Below are 23,732 nucleotides of genomic sequence, written 5' to 3'. Positions count from 1 at the left end.
CTCATTCTGCTAAACACGAGCAGAACTGCTTAAAGAGACACAGAGACTCCTCGACTCTGACACCTCATTCAAGCAGATAGAGAAGCACTTATCAGAGATACTGACATACAGACAGAACAATATTGTCACCATAAATATGGGTGAAGCGCTATTGTTCGGTGGTGGCCAAGCACAAATACAGCTAGAGTGCTTAATGTAGAAAATATGAACCCAAATACATCAGTGCTCCTGATAAAAGTCCCCACAAAAATGCAACCTGCAACTGTAGATATCAATAAGCTACTTTCTGATAACTCAAGCAGCCGGCATGGGAACACTGTGGATAGATAGATAACAATGACATTCGTTTTTGAGTAGTATGGAACTTCAAAGTCAATACCGAGACAAGTGTAACTGTATAAGGAATAAGTAAGAAGGTAAAGCTTTATATATATTGCACCTTTTAAAAACATTGTTTAAAAAGTGCTTTACCGAAGAGAAATACATGTGTGCATTCACAGAAATGAAAATCATACGTGCGCACATGATAGAGATAAGATAATAAAATGAAATACAATAAAACAAATCAAGGAAATGTCCTAGTGAACAAATGTGTTTTGAGATACTTTTTAAAAGTGCATATTGAGCCGATTGGATGTAGGTTGTCAGGTAGAGAGCGCCAAAGCTTGGGACTGAAATTACTAAAGGCTGATTTTTAGCCGTGTTTTTATATTTTTGTATTTTTACAACCACCACTGGAGGATGTTCGAGGTGATCTTTACTAAAGAAATCAAGCATTACAACATATTTTGTTGTGTTATTTCTGAAATATCATCTGCAGGCTCTGTATTATGGCTAGCTAATTTGAGATGGCAAATTTCCTCAGACACTGAATGGCGCAGGCTAGCTAATAAGTGAAAAAAATGACCTCCTACAAGGGACATTTCGTGAAACTGTGATTTTTAGAGACGCCCGTTTCCAGCCTCAACATCTCCTGAATTATCATTATTATTACTATTAAATGTTTTTCTGAAGTAAAAATTATACTTTTCAAATAAGTTTTGATAGTTTCAGGGGCTAAAATAACAGACGGGCTGTTTTTACACAAAAATGGTCTAGAACAACTGCCCATGACATTCATAGACACTTGACACAATGCTCAGTTGATGCATTTATCCAATTTAATTGAAAAAGTTACGTTGGCATCACCTGTTCACTGTTGTTCACAATTATTTGCACATGTAAATGTGACACAAATGGCATTTGTTTTTAGAATCATCCATTTAAATGTCATTTCTTGAGCATTTATGTGCATTCGATGATGCCAGTGTGTCTTCTGATCTGTTTTTATTGTGTTTTGTTGATTAAATTGTATTTAAAGTTCTGGCAAACACACACACACACACACACACACACACACACACACACACACACACACACACACACACACACACACACACACACACGCATATACATTGAGTGTTATAAAGCACTTGTCAGGAAGGCGATTTGCATGACTGATGGTGCAGCTGCAAGCTCTCATACTCTGAATCTAGGCTGACCGTGGGAGCCTGGCATAAGCCAATAACACACACTGAAGGCTCACACATTCGTCCTAGTTCTTCTCTTACCAGAACCCAAATACTCGCAACAAACGCTTGTTTTTAATATTCAGTATACATAGAGGCAGATATGTTTCCAGACTCATGTCCGTTTGAATACGCAAAACAGATGTTGTCAAAAGAACAGTTTACCGAAACATGAAAATTCTCTCATTATTTACTCATTATCATGTTGTTTCAAAACCATATTTATAATTTTTTCTTTAAAGGGGTCATATAATGGTACATGCACTTATACAAGTTGATTGTACTGAAATGTGTGTTGGCAGTGTCTGTACACAACCATCATATAATGATAAAAGTCCATCCAGTGTTTTTTTTTAAAAATCTCCTTATATGTTTCCCCCTGTCTCAAATCGAGCCGTATGACGTCACACGGTCGGACGCCCCTCCCACGATTGTTAATTGATAACAGCGCTTCAACACAGACCCGCCCTGAGCGAGCGTCATCATAGTCCGCCATTGTTGATACGCTGGAGCAGAATGGCGTGTAAGCGATTGTGGTGTTCTGCTCTTGGGTGTAATAACGAACACAGTCATTTTGATGTTCCTAAATCCGAACCGCTGAAGACGCAGTCAATGGCTGGGTTTTGTTTTCGAAGGGAATATTACAACAAATTCTTAGGTGTCCTTCAACTACTGCTAGAAACATTCCTGCCGTGACCTCATGTCAGTGCTTCAGCCCATATCAACATGGCTTATGCTGTGACGGCTCTTCCTGCTGAAATTTTATCAAACTTTTATAAAGCAGCAAATAAAGTGTCCGATAGAAGTAGGCAAAAGGGGCTGCAGTATGCGTTCGAAGGCTATATTCAAGACATACCGGAGAAACGCAAACAACAACAAGGCATCCAAATAGAGGCAAAAGCATAACGGTCACAGTCAAAAAATGAACCACCGCATATCCTAATCGAGACGGAGGCTGGGACTCACAATATCAAGAGCAACACTGTTCATGCAAAGCTGGGTAGGTCTCTATTCACTTCTATAATCGTTATTACAAAGCAAACGGACTACGCGAGTATAAAGTTGTATTTATTAGCAGCGTGTGCTAGCGTATCAACAATTAGGATAGAGAACAGAAATCATAACCTAAAACTGTCTAACTAGTATAACTTCACAGTAAGGTTAAAAGCAACATTTATCTTAGAGCACAAAAGTGAGCTTGTTGATCCTTGAGGGTTTCGGTGACTGAGGACGTCCACACAGTTTAATCCAAAGACGACACTTGTCAGGATTTTACTTCGGTTTTGGGAAGGGAAAAAAACGGACACCCCCTCCAACCTCTCTGGGAAACGCGTATCTGTGTTACAAATGCCCCAGGCACAACGTTTAACCATATTTTTGATAAAACTACGACGGTAATAGCCTGCCGAGACCAAAAATATGAGACGCCTGTGTTAAAGTCAATGGAGCGCTGTGAAAAAGTGTCGGACCCTCTGTGGGAGCTCGTTCTTGGCTGCGCTGTGATTGGTCAATCTACATTTTAGGGTGTGGCTTAGCCAAAGGCAAATTGTCGAATTTCATTTCGGGGCCGTCATCTTGCTCTGGGTCCGACTCGGCTTGATACGGTTGCACAGATGTGTCCTCAGAGACTCCCGCTGCCATTCTTTCTCCAAAATATACCCCAACTGTTGTCAAGGCAACACTCCACGTGTGTTGTGTCAAAACGCCCCACAGAAAGGAGGGGCGGGGCGGGGCGGGCAAAGCTCATTATCATTTAAAGACACATGCACTTAAATGGCGTGCTGAAATCAGAGCTATTTTTGACCAGGGAAAATTAGTTTTTTCTTACAATATTAATGAGATTTTTTTATTTAAAGTATATTACAAACTTTTCATTTAGACCCTAAATAATCATATTAACTTGTACAAAAATTACCCCTTTAAACAAGAGCTTGGACAAGGAGTTGTGCATCATGGATCAGGATCCTCGTAATGTTAAATAAGGCAAATCTGCAGGACCGGGCAATTCTAGCTATGTGGTCTGTGAAGTTTATCTGATCGTCAATCACAACGCCAAGGCTTCTGGCTGTCCTGGACGGAGTTATGGTTGATGAACCTATTGCTGAATGGAGAAGTTGTAATGAAGCGTTGAGTTGGCCGAGACCACAAGCAGTTCTGTCTTTACAAGGTTGAGTTGAAGGTGATGGTCCTTCATTCTGGCTGGCTAATAACTGTCAGTGTCCTGGTAGTGGGAAACTTATTTTTTTATTGCCTTTTTTTGCTATCACATATTTTAGTAACCATCATAAATTCGGTATCATCCGAAATCTTAAATGCTCCAAATCCATCCTATGAAGACCATTTTAAAATTGAACATTGTGTTAACATGGAAATTATATTTAAAACATTTTAGCAGGCTTAATGTTTGTGATATCTACTTCAAATTTGGTTAAACATAGGACTTAGATTTTTTTATAGCAATCTTAGAACTCGTTTTTTTTGGTAACATATAATTTGTATCAAATATATATATTTTTTACTTGAGTACATTTGCTTTACTGTAAACTTAAACTTCTATAACTTTTTTCCATTCTCCTTTTTTGAAGTGCATTCACTTCTGCAATAATCTGCTGAGTTTCTTTAAAAAGAGATCAACCTTAGGTCTGTATTCCAAACCATTCATGAATTACAAACATGTAAGTTCATATCTGTGCTAAACAGGGGGTTTAGACAGTTAACAGCTTAAAGGAGAACTCCGGTCAATTTTAACATTGAGCTCATTTTTTTGTAAATTTGGAGTGCTGTCAATACAGAGAACAACGACAAAAATCAGTGTTGCCTACACCATGTTATCCTCTTTTTAAAATTTGCACCCTATTGACTTGAATGGGGCACGTTATAAACCTGCTTTTAGCCTCTTAACATCCTTGATGTGTCATTACAAGTGCCCAGCCATGTTGAGTGATTCCTTCAGAGTGAACACGGTGAATCTGACTGCATTAGATGTGAAAGATATGAATAAAAATGATGTTAGTTCAACAAGCGCACATACCTGTATTTACTTCCTGTTTTCGGTCGAAGTCCACAGTAGTCGACTGTCGAGTTCACGCGCGTGATCATGGGTAACTAAGCAACAGTGGAGACTCAGACTGTCAGCTGTCAGCCGAAGACGGTGCTGTGTGGTGTTTTGAGAATATCAGCTCTGATGGATATTTGTAAAAAAAAAAAAAAAAATCATCTTACTTACCTATGATCACGCGCGTGAACTCGACAGTCGACTACTGTGGACTTCGACCGAAAACAGGAAGTAAATACAGGTATGTGCGCTTGTTGAAAAATAACATCATTTAATATCTAATCTCTAAGATCTAAATATTAATATCTTTCACATCTAATGCAGTCAGATTCACGTGTTCACTCTGAAGGAATCACTCAACAAATACATTTTAAAGGTCCTGTTTTTCCTGTGTTTTTGAAGCTTTGATTGTGTTTACAGTGTGCAATATAACATGTGTTCATGTTTCGCATGTAAAAAAACACAACAAAACATATCTGTATACTGCTGTTTACACTGTTTACACAGCTTTACACGAGCTGATGACTTCCTTGTTCAATGATGTCCCTCCTTCAGAAATACGTAACGAGTTCTGATTGTGCCAGCGGTTCCTGTGTTGTGATTGGACAGCAGCTTAGCGCACATTGGCCGGAAAGGTCACGCCTCTTACCATAACGTTGAGACGCATGCGCTCAGTGTTATTGTAAACATGGCCAAACAAAGGTGATTTGACTCCGGGATGAAAATAACAGCGTCTCGACGACATGGCGACAAACACACTCTACAAACGCAACTCTTCCTCTTCTCTGTAGGAGCGCAACAAGACCACGCCCCCTTTTTTGTGTATTCCTGTGGGCGGAGGTTAGTCAAAAAACTGTTCTAGTGACGTCATTAAAGCAGGAAGTAGAGGATGTAGTACGAACCGGCCGTTCGCTGTAGGCTTTGAAAGGGGACTTCTGTTAAATCAAATATCTTGCTTGGCATTGAACTTTGAGCTTTATAATTTTACAGGTATTATTTATGCTCTAACAGCAACATTACACACTAGCTAAACTTAAAAAAATGGGATCACGAAGGACAGGACCTTTAAGACTTACATTTTGGTCATTTATATGATGTCTCAAATTTGCCTGGGGAAACACTGAAGCCTCTAATGCTTTCTGTCTTGTGTGTGTGTGTGTGTGTAGGTGATTCCTTGTGCCCAGAGAGACGCTCTCTACTGCCTCCACGAGAACGGTTGCGTCACCCTGCGTGTGTGTCGCTCCACAACACCTTCTCCTAATGAATCAGGCAAGACCGCCTTTGTTACTTCACAACTGTTCTTCAGTCTGGCGCTAAGGCATATAAGTCATTTTACATCACAATGGTATACATACCGTAGTTAGTTAGTTACTTTTATGGCTTCTCCATACTGACATCAACTAGCCTGGTTGACAGCAGACCCTTCTCAGTTGTAACTGTGGGTCTGGGGGAAGGTTCATTCACAGCCCATTTCCAAAGGGACCAACGGACGTCGCCCAAATGCCTCTGGGCACAATTGGATAGACCTAAAACCAATCAGATTTGGAAAAATTGGAAATGGGCTTTTGGCCAGACGGACTTGCAGAGCAAATCTCAAATTTGCCGGAAGTGCGTCAGGGTTTCCCAGGCTATACATCAACACAACAAATTCAAACTATATACACACGTAACATTTCATCGTACACACACAAATATACAGACACAGTACATTGATTCCCATATGTACATATATATGCCTACAAATCCATGTCAACAGTTGGGACAAATGACATCTGATACACATTTTTCCTTGCCCATGGTTGCCTAAAAACGGCTCTTTGATGGTAACAACTGGAATTGAGAGTCTAGGCAGGGGATGAGAATGATCTTCTGTTTGATCTATGCTTTTTGTTTTATTTGTAATATATGAATATCATTTAGTTTATATAATTTAGAATATAATTTTAGCCTTTGTAATCGTGTTTTCTACATTAAGCACTTTAGATAATTTTGCTTTACATTTAGCACTCAGATTTCCATACCATATAAAAGACGTGATGCTCTCAACAAGATTTGTATTGGCCATTTTTTAGAATAAGTTTACTCATACCAAATGTTTTTTGGTTGTTCCAGTGACTGACCCAGAGCAGAATGTCCAAGAGTTGGTATACGATCTCCGCTCCCAGTGTGACGCTATCCGTGTGACTAAGACCGTGCGTCCCTACCGAGTGGTGATCTGCCCTGTCAATGAGAACAGTGCCGCCCTGGTGGTCAGTGATGGAAGGGTGATGCTGTGGGAGCTCAAAGCTCATCCCAGTAAATCTTCATCCAACCTGAGGTACAGATTTTCAAACCATATTAAAGTACTGAATATGAAAACAATGGGTTCTTCAGTTTCACATAGACAACTAATAAATAAATAAAACCTGTTGGTAGTACTGATTTACATTGGTAGACATGTAGCAGACTTACAAATTTTACTATAATAAAGGCTTTGTTGATTTTCCTTGATATATTCCCAAATCACGGAAGTGACCTCGACGTCCGAGTTAGCGGTAGCATAAGCCATCAAGTGTTATTTAAATAAACTCCTGATGTACTTACAAACTTTCCAATGCCTCGTTTTATGAGTACAGAACCTATTTGTGCTACCGTAGAAGTTTGGTACCTTTCCGGGCATTATTAGTGGGGTAATTTACGAGATACACTCGGATCCATTAGCGCCTGCACTAAACCATTCGGCTGATATCTCTAAATAAGCTCGAACTATAATAATGTTCCAGCAAGGGGAAAAAAGCTTCTGGGGGGTGTTTGGCTCGAGGTCATGGTGCAAAGGACCCTAAGTTGAAATTACTCCAAACTATCCCTTTAAATTCAATTAGTTCAATTCAGCTATAAAGCAGGTCTGTAGAAAACACTAATGTCATCTTCCAGCACAGTTCAGTTCTCGTCCAATACTGTCAGTCCAGTCAGATCAATAATATTGAATATTAAGTAAAAAAACTAAAATTTGACAAACAAAAAAACGTATTTAAATTGTGCAATTGTAGTCAGATTTGTTAGACCGTTTATATGTTTGTTTTAATAAAATGTATTGTATTTTTCATGTTTTGTGAGTTCATCCACAATACATTTTCTTTCTCTCAGTTCTGGCTTGCCTCCTTTGCATTCTCCCGTGAATTTCTGTGGGACACCTTTACGTCCGAATCAAAAATCCATCCCGGATCTTTCTCTGAATACAATGATTGGTAAGACACACACACACACACACACACACACACACGCACACACGCACACACACTTTTCTTTTCTTCCACATGATTGGCTTATCCTGGCTTCTAAATATAACTCATTTAAACCGTCTCAGGCTTCATTCTGCTAGCCTTTGACTTGAGGAGATATTTCCAGGCTGAAGACCCTGAGGCCTCACTCTGCTATCTGTCTTTTACAGTATCTGCACATCTTATTTTCCCTTTTAGAAGCCCGGCACTGATAACACTCATAGCCTGTGGCCTGGTTTATCTCCTGTTGTGTCTTTAATCATAGGCATTGGGTGGGCGTTTGGGTCTTAAAAGAAGAGTTCTAAGCCTGAATTATTTTATTTCTTCTTTGGGACACAAAAAGAGGATTTTGAAGAGTTATGCTGGTCACTCTTTTCCAAGCAGTTTACAATAAATGGGGACTGATGCTTTCAAGCATAACAAACAATGCAAAAGCACTATAAAAGCAGTGCACAAATTGAGGACGACTGTGGGTGTCGGTCAAATATCACATTTTTTTGTAACTTTTTTTGTAATTTTTGTAAATATTTAGTTAATATTAATAATAATGATTGATTTGCAATTGGTTTATTTTTAAAAAAAATCTGTGAGCAGTCAGAAACACTGAATATAATTAACTATAATACAATAATTTATGCCAACATTTAAAAAAAATCAACATAAAAAAATCATGCATGTTCATTTTTGAGACTGTTAAATCTATTTACTGTTGCATGAATAAGTTTACATGCCACTTACAGAATCTCTAAAGTGTTAATAATTTTAACAAAATAGGAGGGTCATAAAAATATGTTGTTGTGTTGTACCATCCTGAAAAGGCTATTTTACATAACAGATGTTTACATATAGTCCACAGGACAAAATAATAGCCGAATTAATGATCTGGATTTAATGGCCACCTTCTCTCTTTTCGCTCAACTGCCTCAAAGAGCTGCTCTGTTGTTTCATTTAGATCAATTATGTGATCTGTCGCTGTTCCAGGTCACAGTCTGATTTCTGGAGTGGACTCCCCGCGACCCCTGGCAGATCAACAGGAAGTACATCTGAAGTTCCTGTTGACAGGGCTGTTGTCTGGCCTGCCCTTGCCCCCCTTCTCCCTGCGGATGTGTCCTCCGCTCACCACCAAGAACATCAACCACTACCAGCCCTTACTGGCCGTGGGTGAGTACTGCACATGCAGAGGCCAGACACTTTCCCCCTCCATTATATAGCTGAACTTTAAACATGCACACACACACAGAAAAGTATTGGTGTACAATCTCAACTTGCATCAAATAGAACAGATAAAGACACTTTAAAGGGATGGTTCACCCAAAAATTTAAATTCTGTCAGTAATGACTCTCCCTCATGGTGTTCCCCGTAAGACTTTCCTTCATCTTCGGGACACAAATGAAGATATTTGTGATTAGATCTGAGAGCGGTCTCACTCCTCCATAGGCTTCTATGTTATTGAAACTTGCCGGCCCAGAAAGTTAGTAAAGACAATGTTTAAAATAGTCCGAGTGACTACAGCGGCTCAACCTTAAGTTTATCAAGCGACGAAAATACTTTTTGTGCGCAAAAATAATAATTAAAAAACGACTTTATTCAACTCTTGATGTTCTTCTGTGTGTTCCTCTGAGTGAGTTCACGTAGTGTAACAGCGCAGCGCTTCTGGGTTGTACGTCAGAACGGAGGCTCTCTATTGGCCGACGCTGGTCATGTGTGTGATGCTGGCCAATAGTGAGCCTCCGTTTTGACGTACAACCCAGAAGCGCTGCGCTGTTACACTAGGTGAACTCACTCAGAGGAACACACAGAAGAACATCAAGAGTTGAATAAAGTCGTTTTTTTGGGGGGGTTTTGTGCACAAAAAATATTCTCGTCACTTATAAACTTAAGGTTGAGCCGCTGTAGTCACTTGGACTATTTTAAACATTGTCTTTACCAACTTTCTGGGCCGGCAAGTTTCAATAACATAGAAGCCTATGGGGGAGTGAGACCGCTCTCAGATTTGATCACAAATATCTTTATTTGTGTTCTGAAGATGAAGGAAAGTCTTACGGGGTTGAACAACATGAGGGAGAGTCATTACTGACAGACATTTTTGGGTGAACTATCCCTTTAAAGACCTGGACAGTGGCTTTCTGGCTTTGTCTTGGGGACTGTTTGTCTGTGTCATGGGCGTCAAGCCCAGAATCAGTTTAATTTGGACCAAATACCTTTTGTCTGTAACAGATCAGGAGTTATTCTGTAAAAGTTGGTTATTCTCTTAACTTCCTTTTAATTTCCTTAAACTGTCTTCCCCCTTTCCCTCCCCACACACAACACAGTCTATCCTTTAATATATTTTTCTGATAGCAGTTCAGCTAAAATTACGATTGGTCTCTTCATTGCCCTAGCTTTAGAAACTGATTGGCTACAGGAAGTCTATTCAGAGATTATGTAATCAAAAATGATAACAACCCCAGCATCTGTATTATTACATTCCAATATGTCCAGCATTCAACAAAAAAGTATTGTAATAACATTAATTAAATGGAGTAAATCACAGAAACTTCTAAGACTAAGGTATAAGGTAGGATACATGTTTAGTTTTCTCGGTTAATTTACGTGGATTTATTATAGGTTGCCACTTCTATAAACTCATGTGACATTCATTTAAATAAGGTTTTTATAGTATATAAAAATAAATCATTAGACAACACATGTGATGCATGCAACCACAGAACGGCCTTCTGTAACACCCACTTCTAGAAAACACACAATAAACACAGACACATTAATCCCGGACACATAAAATCCCTGAGTCAGGTGTTAAGAATTGTAAGTCCGTCATTGTTTAGAAAACTAGTCCAAATAAGGCTTTACAGTCATTCATTTAATCAATTCATTCAAATCGCTGATTTGTTCAGGAATGAAGTGACTGCCTAAATAAATGAGCCATTCAATCACTGACTCATCCAATTCTTTTAAAAAGGCAGATTGATTTAGTAACAAAACATCGCTGTGTATTGCACGAAGACTCAAAACTTTAAAAAAAAGCATTTTCTTTGGAACTTTTTTCATTGGCAAAAACAAAACAAAACAAAAACAGATGTTGTCAATGTTGAAATGAAACTCACAATATTATCTTCTTGTTTATTGAACTGTTGTATAAAATAATTATCACATTTGCAGTCGTGCTGATATTCAAGAAAAAACTGCACTCATGCTCATGTGATATTGAGGAACTATATTATGTTATATTATATGAATATTAGACAAACTTTTTGGGCCCCATATCTTGAATTTCGGAGGCATTCTAATTCTGCATTTTAAAACACATTTTTAAGCACGTTGTTAAAACAAGTTACAATATTATCGTAGACGATACAAATCACACACCCCAATATGACATGCTTGTCAGTTGAATGATGTAGTTCAACTATCCATTCTCAAAATCACTGTAGCATATCGTGTATTAAGAGTGCACATATTGATGGAGTTTGTTTTTTACACAAGTAACTTTTCCAGTGTTTCTGTGAGCGTGACCTGATTTTTTGACAGCAAATGGAATGAGCCAAGAAAAGGAAATCATATGAGCAGAAATGAAAAAAATGTGATCAAATCTAATGCAAACGTCATTCATCACAGCATTTCAAACCAGCAAGGCCATAGATGTTCTGTTTACTCCATCATCTCTTAATTAAATATTCTGCAAAGATTGAAAGCTTTGCACAGATATTAAAAACTCAAGTGCACAAGTCACAAAACATATGAAACTTTGACAATTTGTAGAGTAATGTATGATTTCATCTAGCGGTGGCTAAAAATAGAGCTCCAATTGAGTTTCATCTGTTGCTGAGAACCAGAGTTACTGAACATATTTTACAGCTTAAAGACCTCCTAAATATGTGAAAATCAGTTTTATTGCATTATAGAAATATCAATCTATTTTAAACGAGGTTTCACACAGTTTGGTCCACGGATCTTGCAAATTGTAATTTGAGCTCTGTGATTGGTGGTCTAATTTCCTCCACTTGTCATCTCATTATTGGAGTCAACACAGCGGTGCAGTCTTGATGAGATTTTGTAGCTCCTCGAGTGCACCATACATCCAATTGAACAAGCACACCTCAGCGGTTGTCAATACCCCGTAACGGGAATCCTTCTTGACGGATGCATTTCTAAAGTAACTCCATAGCACAGGTTTTGCCTCAGGGAAGATACAGGACTTCAAACTCTCTTTCTGCTTCAATGCACAAGGACTGTTTCTGAATCATTCCCAATGGTGGCTTTTTTTTTTTTTAACCATCTCAAAACTTCAAAGAAGCGATCTTGACGAGAGGTCGTCTAGCACTTTAGGGGAAGAAGCTCCATATGCAACATTTGTGTGTGTGACATTTGAAGCCAGACAATTGTGCAATTTTGGATGCAATACAATACATAATGGCATTTGGACTGAGACCATGAGCCTGGTCTTCTCTGATAGAAATGATGCAGTGAATGCTAAGCTGTCTGATGCACTCAGATCTGAATTTACGGTCTCATGTCTTATAAAGCTTTGTGATTGCTTGAATAATTCTCTCTCTCTCTCTGAATAGACTATGCGCATATATTCTGAGACTGTGGTGCCTGCTAGAATTACTCTGTGTACATTATTCTGTGCCAAATGTACTTAAGCATACATATCTTTTTTAGAGTTGGGTATCACCAACTACTACATATTTTGAAACGCTTCACAGTTCGATTATGGGTTGCACTTCAGTTGTGCCATGTGGATGCATTGGGTCTGTGCCGGCTGGTTGCTGGTCACGACTTGAGCTTGTTTGATTGTTTTCTATTGAATTTAATTGATTTATAATCACAGTTTAATAAAACACATTAATAAATATGCAAGGATCTATAACCACAATAATCATGATTAATTGATAAGAGGGATTCTATTCGTTTTTTTACACGTTCATATTTCTTTTGTGTGTAATGTTGCTGTTTAGGCATGAAAAGGCTTTGCAAAGTTTCAAAGCACAGTCCCTCCAGCGGGAGTTATTCTCTATATCAGTGCGCACTGTTTCTGAACTCCCTGAAACGCCTCTATTGTAGTCTTGAGTTTTCTTCTGGGAAAGGCATACACAAGATAAAAGGGCCTGTTTGAGTTAGTGAGTAGTGTGTTGAAACTTGCGGTTATGGTAATGTACGGGACATTTCCCAAAGACGCTTGAAGCGCTCGACCAAACACAACACACGGCTCCGGCCGACTAATCAGAGCACAGTGTGCTTTTCAGAAGGAGGGGCTTCATAGAGACAGGAAGTGAACAGAGCGTTACTGACAGACTGGGAAGTGAGGAGCTGCAACAATGGAGAATTTAGGGAAAATAATGTGTTTTTGGAACATTTCAAGTGTGAAAACATTCTAGTAGACCCCAAAAACAAAATCAAGACTTTGAAAAAGGCCATAATAGGTCCCCTTTAATAATTTTATCTGCACTGTAAACCCGAATAAGTTGGCAGAACTCAAAACATTTAAGGCAATCAATTGCCTAAATTTTTTTAAGTTCTGAAATTCATAGTTTAAGTAAGCAGAACTAGCAGATGTTTATTTTGTACTTAAACATTTCAAGTTAGGAACAATTAAAATGTATGAGTACATTAACTCATACAATGAACTTAAAACTTTAATGTAATCTCAATGTGAACACTTTTATTAGAATAAACTTAGTTAGCTTTAACAAGCTAATCTGCTAATATACTAATTTGTTAACATATTAGCAATAGTATGTTATACAAAAGCTCTTGCTGTGTGAGCGCAACAATATAATGGTATTATTTGCTCTCAAATCAATCTCATGCACCACTCGCCACCATGAGGGTAACTATCCTAAAACCAACATTAACAGAAATTCTTCTAAATTAGCATAACAAAACATTAATCACTACTAAATCTCCCAGTTAACATTAATCTTACACAAAAAAAACATTATATTACACTTAATTTTAGCATTTACTCTCCCTTTCGAGTGCCATCGGCAAAGCATGCTGGGAAATAGACATCCAGCCGTTTCAGTTACACTTGAGTTCGTCTAAATTAAAAGAAATAATTTCATAAAACTCAAAACAATGAAACGTTTCAGTTTACTTAAAATATATCAGTTCTGTGAACTCTGAAAGAAGAAGAAAGTGCTAAATACTCATAAAAGTTCATTTGACTGAACTAATTAGTTTAATTTAAGTTTGTCCTACTCAAACCAATTCATTATTTTGAGCGTTAGGGTTCTACTCACTCTAGCAAATTAGAGAGAAATGTACCCTCAAACTCAACTGGCATGCCACCTCAGCTCTGTCCCATCACTGAAACTCTCAGAAACACTTCACTACCTCTCAGACTACTCCTCTCTGATTTTCCTCTCAGTGCTACAGCTATCAACCTCCACTGACGGGATGAATGATGTTCTGCTCAGTCTAAGCAGACTGTGTTATGAACAGTGTCATTAGAAATGACTTATGAAAATGTAGTTTGACAAGTTTGACAATGATTATTATTATGCATTTGTAATCAAAGGCAATATTGTTAATGCCTTAGCAAGGATAATTCAAAAAATTTAATCATGTGTGTTTTGCATGTTTACCCATCAGGTACAAGCAATGGCTCTGTGCTGGTGTATAACTTGACCAGTGGCCTCCTGCACAAAGAGCTAAGTGTCCATTCCTGTGAGGTCAGGTAAGAAACCTTTACTCTGTAATAATATACCTATACACCCATTCATGATGTGACACGAGAATCATACCATACAATAGAACAATCCTGTGTTCAATCCTGGATGCCAAATGCATAAACAGCCCCTAAGACTGTCTTAACAACTAGTTTGATTACATTTTCAAATTAAAATAGACCACTTTTTATGTAACAGACTTAAAGTTATGAAGTCTTGAAAACAATTAGATGACTAACTTCTGCTCTTAGCAATTTATTCAATGGGATCTCGGGCTGTGTCCCACTACACTATGTGCTTTTGGAGCATTTGTTTCAGAAGCTGATGCGTTTTCTCCTTCAGTTTCGTTTAGGCATATGAGCATACAAATCACGCTCGGATCCACACCAAAATAATTGTTTTGAGAGTGCATGAACGAGGTGGTCTTGGCCAAATTGAAAACAAACTCTGGAGTGGTTTTACTTGTGGTGAGAAAGCAATCAAGAATCACAATGAGTTTTATTCGCCAAGTGTGCACAAACACAAGGAATTTGTTGTGGTTTTTCAGGAGCTCTGGAGGCATGCATGCATACAGACATATATGACACAACTAGAAAGAACATTTTATTAAGACTAAGCAAGATAATAATAATAAAAATAATAATAACAAAGTGTACATCTGCAACAATAACATTCCAGATGTTATTATTTGTTAATAATAACAAACAGTAACATCTGGAACAGAAGACTTATGTACAGATTTGTGCATTATGTACTGTAATACAGCCGTATAAAATATATATATATATATATATATATATATATATATATATATATATATATATATATATATATATATATATATATATATATGTATTACATGATATCCAATTATTGCCTCTCTCTTAGGTACTGAGGTATGAATTGTAGAAACGGGTAGTAGTTGCTGTGTTAATTGTTTAGGCTGGAGATACTGGGGATAATGGGGGAAAACAGTTTTAATGCCTAGATGTTCTAGTGCACATAGATCTGTAATCCAGCCTAATGGACCAACAAACCAAGTTGCATCATAATTCATATTGGGAAATACATTACCTAAAAATAGCCAATGTCTAATTCTGAGGATGAGCACAACATTGATATATATATAGGCCACATTACCACCTCGGGTACCACCCTGAATTCCGTTCTCTTTTGTCTTCTTGCTCTTAATCGGAGGACAAATACACACACATTTGTGAAAATGCCAATCTCGGCGAGTATCAAAGTAAACACAGTCAGTCATGTGGTAAGTAAACAGTTGGAGGTGTGTCAGTATATTAGATCCGTGCATTAGGTCCTAAATCCCATTTTTGTGCATATCCTATTGGAATCTGATTATATTTAGCAAGTGTGAACAGCAAAAAAAATCACATGAAATTAGATTTTTTCAAATCCGTTTTGAGCTACATTCATATATGGTTTGAAATCCTATTCAAATCAAATTTTGTCTTTTTTTTTTTTTTGTCTGATTTTGCGTGGTTTGTCACTTTCTTGCACCATGTAAGACGTAAGCATGTCACGTTGTTTGTGGAAACATGCTGAAAGTCGCTGCAGAAACAAGGTTGTGTTGTTACAAAAGGCCGGTCGAGCAGAAAATTGCAACAATAATGGAGACATGTTTTGCGACCGGCGGAGACGACAGCATGGAGTAAAGCCACACACACCACCAGCCTCCTACATTTCTGCCGCTGCCTCGGAAGACGCAGTAGACCAGCGCCGTGGATACACACTGGCATGCTGTAAAGAAGACAACATCTGTATTGCAAACCTCTCTATGTTGCTTTTGGCTGTTGTTGTTTTTGCCGAATGCCTACCAACGGCACAGCGTTGAGCCCTGCTCACCAACACCAGGCTTCTGGAGGGGATGTAGACTCGTACACAGGAGAGAGGAGGCTGGAAGGTGCAGAGACTCTGGCTGTTTTACACAATCATCAACGTCTTGAACTTGATGTGACAGCAACCGGTAGCCAGTGCAGAGAGATGAAGAAAGGTGTAACATGAATCAGTGGAGAGGAGCCAGGGTAATGTAGCCTATCTGTGTACATGGATGAATTATGGACCATGATGGATAGACGCCAATGTGCATTTTTTTTATACAGTGTTACTATCTCTATCTGGAGCATTGCAGAACCTATGCCTCCTGCTGGCATCACAAACACACTTTCACATTTTGATTTTCAATAACTACTAGATAGCTATCTACCGCTAACATCTTTCACATTAGATAGTTGAACATTTTTTAATTAAAAAATGACAAGACTGATTTTGGGACAACCTGAACTTTACATTATTTTATGGTTTTGCCGTAAATATTTGGCACACACATGAAATGTTCTCGCTGAGTCTTGGTGCCATCTTGTGGTGTAAATGACTGGAATGCACTGAGGTCGGAAGTGGAACATTTCGGCCTGGATATTCCCACCTCACACCACTCGAATGCGGCATTAGGATCACTATAATCTTCCAAACAGGTGTGTTGGAGCTAAACTCTGCAGGACGTGGTCCTCCGGGAGCAGGATTAGACACCCCTGCCAATGGTTTTTCATAGTTTTGATGATTTTACTATGTGTAGGGAAAACTGTTTCCAGGTCCAAGCCTCTGCTCGTTTAATTTGAGAATATCTCAACAGGTGTTTATGAGCACCATTTATTCATATCACACATTAAAGCTAAACTTTAATGAACTCATGCTGTACAATACAGTCTCCAGGCTCACTGCCTCCCAGACATCAATGCTTTAATTATTCAAGGGTTTAGGATTATACGTTTTTGGTAGTATTACATCACATTATAAGTGTATATTTGCACCATTTGTTGTTGTCTTTTGGCATCTGACCTAAAAACGGTGAGACTTGGATTATTATTATATATTTTATAATGCCTGTAAAAGTGTTCCCTAAAAACGATGCCGCAGTGTTTCCAACTTGCATTATGATTCACTGAGGATTGTCAAAATCAAGATGAGGAAGCAGCCCTCCATCTAAACTCATAAAATGAAGTTAATCATTCTGTTCGTGTGTTCACTGCAGAGTTCAGACCCCATGACACACCGGCTGCCCTCATTTTTATTAATTATCTCTCTCTTTATTTAAGCAGGCGCCATTTCCCCCTAATAAATTAAGCGAGAGATTTAATCAATTAAGTCATTAAGCAATTGATTGAAAACAAACACCATCCGTTGGCTCTGCTGAGGCACTTTCTTGTGAAATGGAAGCCTTTCAGAATGTTTGGTTAACTTATTAGGGAAGGGTTTAACTGAGGAAGTTTTGCCAGCACTGCTCCAATGACAAGGAAAATTCAGTTTCAAAAGCGTTGTTTAATGTCTTTCTGTATTCTGTATGCATACAAAGGCCCCAGTATACTTTCGAACATAGTTCTTTTTTGTTCTTTGCTAGAGGAGTTAAAAAAGGCGAAGTCACAGTATACTGTTTTCAAACATACAGGCCGCGCTGGTGGTCGCAGAGTTTTGATTATGTAAAAATGTGTGTCCTGTGTGTTATGCTCTAACAACACACACACAACAAACATTGGCTGCAGTGGAGCGGCAGAACACACCTATTCACATAATCATCACGGACGAATGGTAATTAGAATATGCTAGCCAAAGCTTTGGCGAGCTGTTTCGAACTACTGAAACAAACTCCAAATGAGCTTTGTTTTGGCCAGATTTTGTTCAAAATGATGTCAGTTTGTTGTTCGATTCCACTTGAAATATATCGGGGCCTCCCCCATATTTTAGAACACCTTGATCATGCTTTAATATTGTGTTTGATGGGATAGTTCACCCAAGAATGAAAATTCATTGTCGTCATTTTCTCACCCTCAAGTCGTTCCAAACCCATACGACTTTCACTTATCTTTAGAACACAAATTAAGATATTTATAATGAACTATTCGAGATTTTTAAAGTCTATTCACTAAGTTCAAAACTGTCATAAAGACATTGTAAAAGAGATCCATATAAAATGCACATTCAAATTTGGTAAACGGAAGGCAAACCATACTTGCTTTGTGCTTGAGAACAAACCTCATTAGTTACTCGAAAGCTCAAACGTGATGCGTAACACGAGAATGAACCGCATTGGTTCTTACAGAAGCTCAAACGTGCAGCGTAACACGAGAATGAACCTCATTGGTTCTTACAGAAGCTCAAACGTGCTGCGTAACACGAGAATGAACCTCATTGGTTCTTACAGAAGCTCAAACGTGCGGAGTAACACGAGAATGAACCTCATTGGTTCTTACAGAAGCTCAAACGTGCGGAGTAACACGAGAATGAACCGCATTGGTTCTTGCAGAAGCTCAAGCGTGCTGCGTAACACGAGAATGAACCTCATTGGTTCTTACAGAAGCTCAAACGTGCGGAGTAACACGAGAATGAACCTCATTGGTTCTTACAGAAGCTCAAACGTGCGGAGTAACACGAGAATGAACCTCATTGGTTCTTGCAGAAGCTCAAACGTGATGCGTAACACAAGAATGAACCTAATTGGTTCTTACAGAAGCTCAAACGTGATGCGTAACACAAGAATGAACCTCATTGGTTCTTACAGAAGCTCAAACGTGATGCGTAACACAAGAATGAACCTCATTGGTTCTTACAGAAGCTCAAACGTGATGCGTAACAAGAATGAACCTCATTGGTTCTTACAGAAGCTCAAATGTGCTGCTTATCACAAGAATGAACCTCATTGGTTCTTACAGAAGCTCAAATGTGCTGCTTATCACGAGAATGAACCTCATTGGTTCTTGCTGAAGCTCAAATGTGCTGTGTAACACAATAATTAACATCAATGGTTCTTGCATGTCAGGTACCAAATTGAGTGCCCTATTTACATTTGCGGATGTTAAACATATCAGCACGATTCACAGGGGCTGATATATATGTAGGGCTGAGCTTAAATTCTGGGGTGTTAGGACCCACACAGACCACAGGGTGAGCGCCCCCTGCTGGCCACACTAACACCTCTTCCAGCAGCAACCTGGTTTTCCCAGGAGGTCTCCCATCCAGGCTCAACCCAACCAGTCTTAGGCTACTGGGTGATATGGCTTGACTATTTAAACCCAACATCCCTTATCTCGTTCTTTTCACTTATTTGTTGGAGGATGTGTGTTGGATTTAATGTATTTTCACAATTTGACCGTTCTAGTCACATGGTAATCAATGATCTCCTGCTTTTTTTCAATGATGAGTTTGTTGAACCTCAGCTTGATGCATAAAAGCCTTAAAACGGCTAAATCGTATAGTGAGCAGGATATATACAAATTTAGCGTATGGCTTCTGCGGGCATGTATTATGATCCCTGAATCCTCCTCAGCTCTTTGCAATTTTACAATGTAAATCTGTGGTGAAAAATGGAACTGCAACGCTCTCTAATTAAGATCCATTGGGGCAGATCTCAGACTGCCCCGCTTATTTTCACGTTGCCTTACTAAAACCTTGTCCAGACCAAGATAGTAGTCTGTCTGTTGTAGCTATGTCTATATTAATCTGCATCAGATCAGTAACTAGTTGGCATGTCTGTTCTTTGTATCCAATTAATGAAAGTTGAAATGTGAATAGCCTTTATATAGTTCTGTAGTTTAAGTTTTATGTTTGTTCTGAGAATAGAAATTACTTTCTTTTTCTCACCGAAATTCTTCAACAACTTGTAACTTTTAAAACAACATGAGGCAATAAATACTACATTAAGGCAATTCTAAGATAGCATTCTGTGTGTACCTACCAATCAACACCAGTGTGCCTCCTTCAGGCTGAATTAAAAAAAAGGCTGAAGCTCTGCCAAAAGTGTGTCTGCATATGTTGAGTGATTAGAATATAAAGCTTACAAAATGTTAATCATAAACTAGCGCTAAGACCTAGAATCTACCCTACCTAAATTTACGGTCAGGAGCCGCTACCGCTCACTTGTCATCATGCCACACATGCACAAAGTCTAAAACTTTCCCCGGCCCTATGCCCTCAATCCATAGAGGCTCCTCATTACCATATCATTTGCATTTTTTTCAGGAGAAGTGGCCTAATTAATCATGTGGCCATTTTATGTCTCATTAGTGCTCTCTGCTTGGATCCCCCAGCCAGGACACACCACCCCACAGACAGTCCATTATTCTCTCTGCCTTTCCTAGACTCATTGTTTTTTTGTTGTTTTCGATTTATAATGAAGGCCTTTCACATTTTGATTTTTTCAAGAGCATAAGTAGGAATTCTGAGGATGATGTGATGCATGTGTTGTAAAAAAATGTGCAGTAAGTGGAAAAAGAGAAAATTCGGAATACACAGTCAGGGTGTGTGTGTTGTGTTCACACTTGGCATGTTTGGTTGGATTAAACCGAACTCTGGTGCGATTGCTCTGTTAGTGCGGTTCATTTGAATAAGTGTGAATGCTGCCATCTGAACCCTGGTGCGCATCTAACAAGTGGAACAAGATCGCTGATGAGTCTCCAATTCCAAACGAACTCTGGTGTGGTTTGAATTAAATATAAACGCAACACAAAGACATGTAAACAAACCAAAAACCCAACATGTCACAAGTTATGACCCTAAAACGTACAGAATGATCTAGCATACCTGTTTTCTCTCATCATAGTCGCGATGTTGCTCATCACAGGCATCAGAACCGCGTCTCCTCGCAGCAGATCTTGGTGTGTGTGTGACGGAGGGTGTCACACGTTTTATAAACTCTTCACGAGTTCTCAGCTGGTCAAAATACTATCATATGTAGCTACACACATATAACAAGCGCATTTAACTCAGAACACTGCATTGGTTTGGTCATTCGGTAAGTTCTCTTACGAAGAATACATAATAAAGGCTGACCAAACAGGTTGTGAACATATCCCTATGCCTTTAGGTTTGGTGTTAAATGCCAATGTGAAAGCTAAGCGGACCAGGACTAAATGTTTTTTTTGTTTTGTTTTTTTGCACCAAACCGAACACCCTCATAGTTTATGTTGCACCTGTAGAAGCGTTTTCACACCTATAGATTGTTTGTTTTGTTCTGAAACAGGGACTTAATTTGTTACAATGTTGCATTTTCTTCTTGGTTTGTTTCATTTTTTCACAACATGTGTTTATGCAAGTCACATGCGAGTACAACTGTCCTCTTATTGGTCAGAGTTTTCTCTGTCATCCATCAAGACGATTAACAAGTTCGCTCCATGAGCTTATTGGGGCTTCATTTGTAACTGTCGAGAGTCGAGACACGCAAACATTATACTAATGTAGCCGTCATTCCCGCTGTTAAATTATATACTACATTCGTATTAATACTGCAGCAAATTCAAACACGCTCTCTCTGGATCTCCCAGCGCTGTCTAGAGATGAACTGTGTCGAGACACACACAAACACGAATGTTATAATGCAGCTAGAGGAGAAATCAAGGCTTCATCGGGACAGCATTCTCGCACGGAGAAGCGCAATTACACAACATTCAACTGTGACAACTAATGTGATCCCTCACAGAATCAGACTCTACTGCTATTTATATAGCACATTTCCCGTTATGAATTATAATAGCATTTAATTTGTTTGTGCATTGGGTCGGATTGCTTTCACACCTTCTCCAGAGTTCGTTTGCAATCGGACTGAGACCAGCTCGCTCGATTGCCCTGTTCACATATGCGTAAACGAACTGAACCAAGGGAGACAATGCACTTGGTTCTGAAACAAACACTCAGCACCCTCAGTCTCTTTAGGAGCTATGACATCTGATATATATTAAAATAAAAGTGATCAAAGTACTTTATAGCCATACTCTAATTTTTAAGCTCCCTCCCCAGCCCACCAAGAGTATTTTTCAGAACTAACCTGCAAACATTTTCTGTTAAGAATTTGTCATTGTATTGATGTCAAGGTCATGGGCACATTCAAGTATTAATTCACACACAGCAAAAAAAGTCGTCAGGTCACGAGTTGTCACTTATTTCTAATGTGAGCAGATTAGCCAATCGTAATGTCTTGAATGTACAGTAGCAAAATTCTAGAGGTCAGAAAGAGGGGGTGGAGATTAATAAATGTTCTTCTAATGTTTTTTCCCTTGATATGCTTGTCTCTTGCAGAGGAATTGAATGGGTTAGTTTGACTAGTTTTCTGTCCTTCGCCACCTCTGTTCCCAACAACCTTGGACTTGTGAGGAATGAACTGCAGCATGTGGACTTACGCACAGGTAAAGCACACACACTGACACACATTACACACTGGTATTTTATCATTTATTTTATGGTATTTGATTGTACATTGCTTGATCTTGAAGTCCACATGATATCAAAATTGACCATATTTACTTTGTTTGCCTAAATTGATTTTTTTTGTGGTGAACAATTCACCCATGCAAGTCAATCCACACAAAACAATGTTTTGGCTTTGTAATCTTTCATAAAAATCTGGAAATGCCCCTCCCCTCTGCATTGGAGGAGCTTCCCTGATGACGTAGGTTTGACGGTTTTGGTGTCTGCTTAACATCCGTAACCACGCCCCTCCAACTGACAGTAGACAGGCTGAATGAAACACCTACTTTTCTAGATCCAATCAGGTGCTAGTTGGAAACAGAGCCACGCCCACTCTTTTTCCTCATTTAGTATTCCGTTTCTCTCGGAAATACGTCACAACACTGAGATAAAGTCGGTTGCAACTTCCGGTTCACGCAGACTTTAAAGTTGGGTGCATTCTGACTGTCAATGTTCACTGGTATCAGCTGGAATTAACTGTTCTGAAAGTGAATCCAATGATATTATTCCTATGTGTCATTATGATTATAGCTGTGATGTGGATGCCACTGTTTCTTATTGAACTAGTTATTGTTATTGTCCTTTGTGTGAACGGGTCTTATTATGATTAAAAACAACAGATTGTCTAACCTTATAGGCCAAGTACATTTCACACTGTTATTGGCTACATCTTTCCTGTATTTGCTGCATGGATATTTTTGGAAGTCTTATTGGGTCATGTGCATAAACGGTGTGTAATGTCAAGTTAAATGCAATTTCTTTTATAAAACCCTCACATTTTGTTAAATCCCATTGCTCTCTGCTTTTGTTAATTAAGCTAGTGTATCAATATTAGTTAGGTCATGCAGGCATTGCTTGGAAACTCCAGTGGAAGAACTTAATGAATATTCATGCACTTTGATCAGCTGGTTCTCTGGCTGATTAGTC

At 38.7% G+C, this 23,732-nt stretch overlaps 1 protein-coding gene across 2 annotated transcripts in view; it reads left to right on the top strand.

Annotated features, from left to right (window-relative positions):
* wdr11 (WD repeat domain 11) overlaps window positions 1–23,732 on the top strand; it is a 108,218-nt gene that overhangs the window by 37,780 nt on the left and 46,706 nt on the right. For both annotated transcript variants that reach the window (XM_079634671.1, XM_079634670.1), the window contains exons 7-12: window positions 5,790–5,892; window positions 6,736–6,940; window positions 7,750–7,850; window positions 8,865–9,044; window positions 14,479–14,563; window positions 22,638–22,744. In XM_079634671.1, the coding sequence (XP_079490797.1) occupies window positions 5,790–5,892; window positions 6,736–6,940; window positions 7,750–7,850; window positions 8,865–9,044; window positions 14,479–14,563; window positions 22,638–22,744 (781 nt within the window). The remainder of the gene's footprint in view (window positions 1–5,789; window positions 5,893–6,735; window positions 6,941–7,749; window positions 7,851–8,864; window positions 9,045–14,478; window positions 14,564–22,637; window positions 22,745–23,732) is intronic.

Source organism: Phoxinus phoxinus (genome assembly GCF_949152265.1).
Source record: "Phoxinus phoxinus genome assembly, chromosome: 14".
Classification (NCBI taxonomy): domain Eukaryota; kingdom Metazoa; phylum Chordata; class Actinopteri; order Cypriniformes; family Leuciscidae; genus Phoxinus; species Phoxinus phoxinus.
Note: the sequence above shows the minus strand (reverse complement) of the source record. Positions and strands in the feature narration are given on the sequence as shown.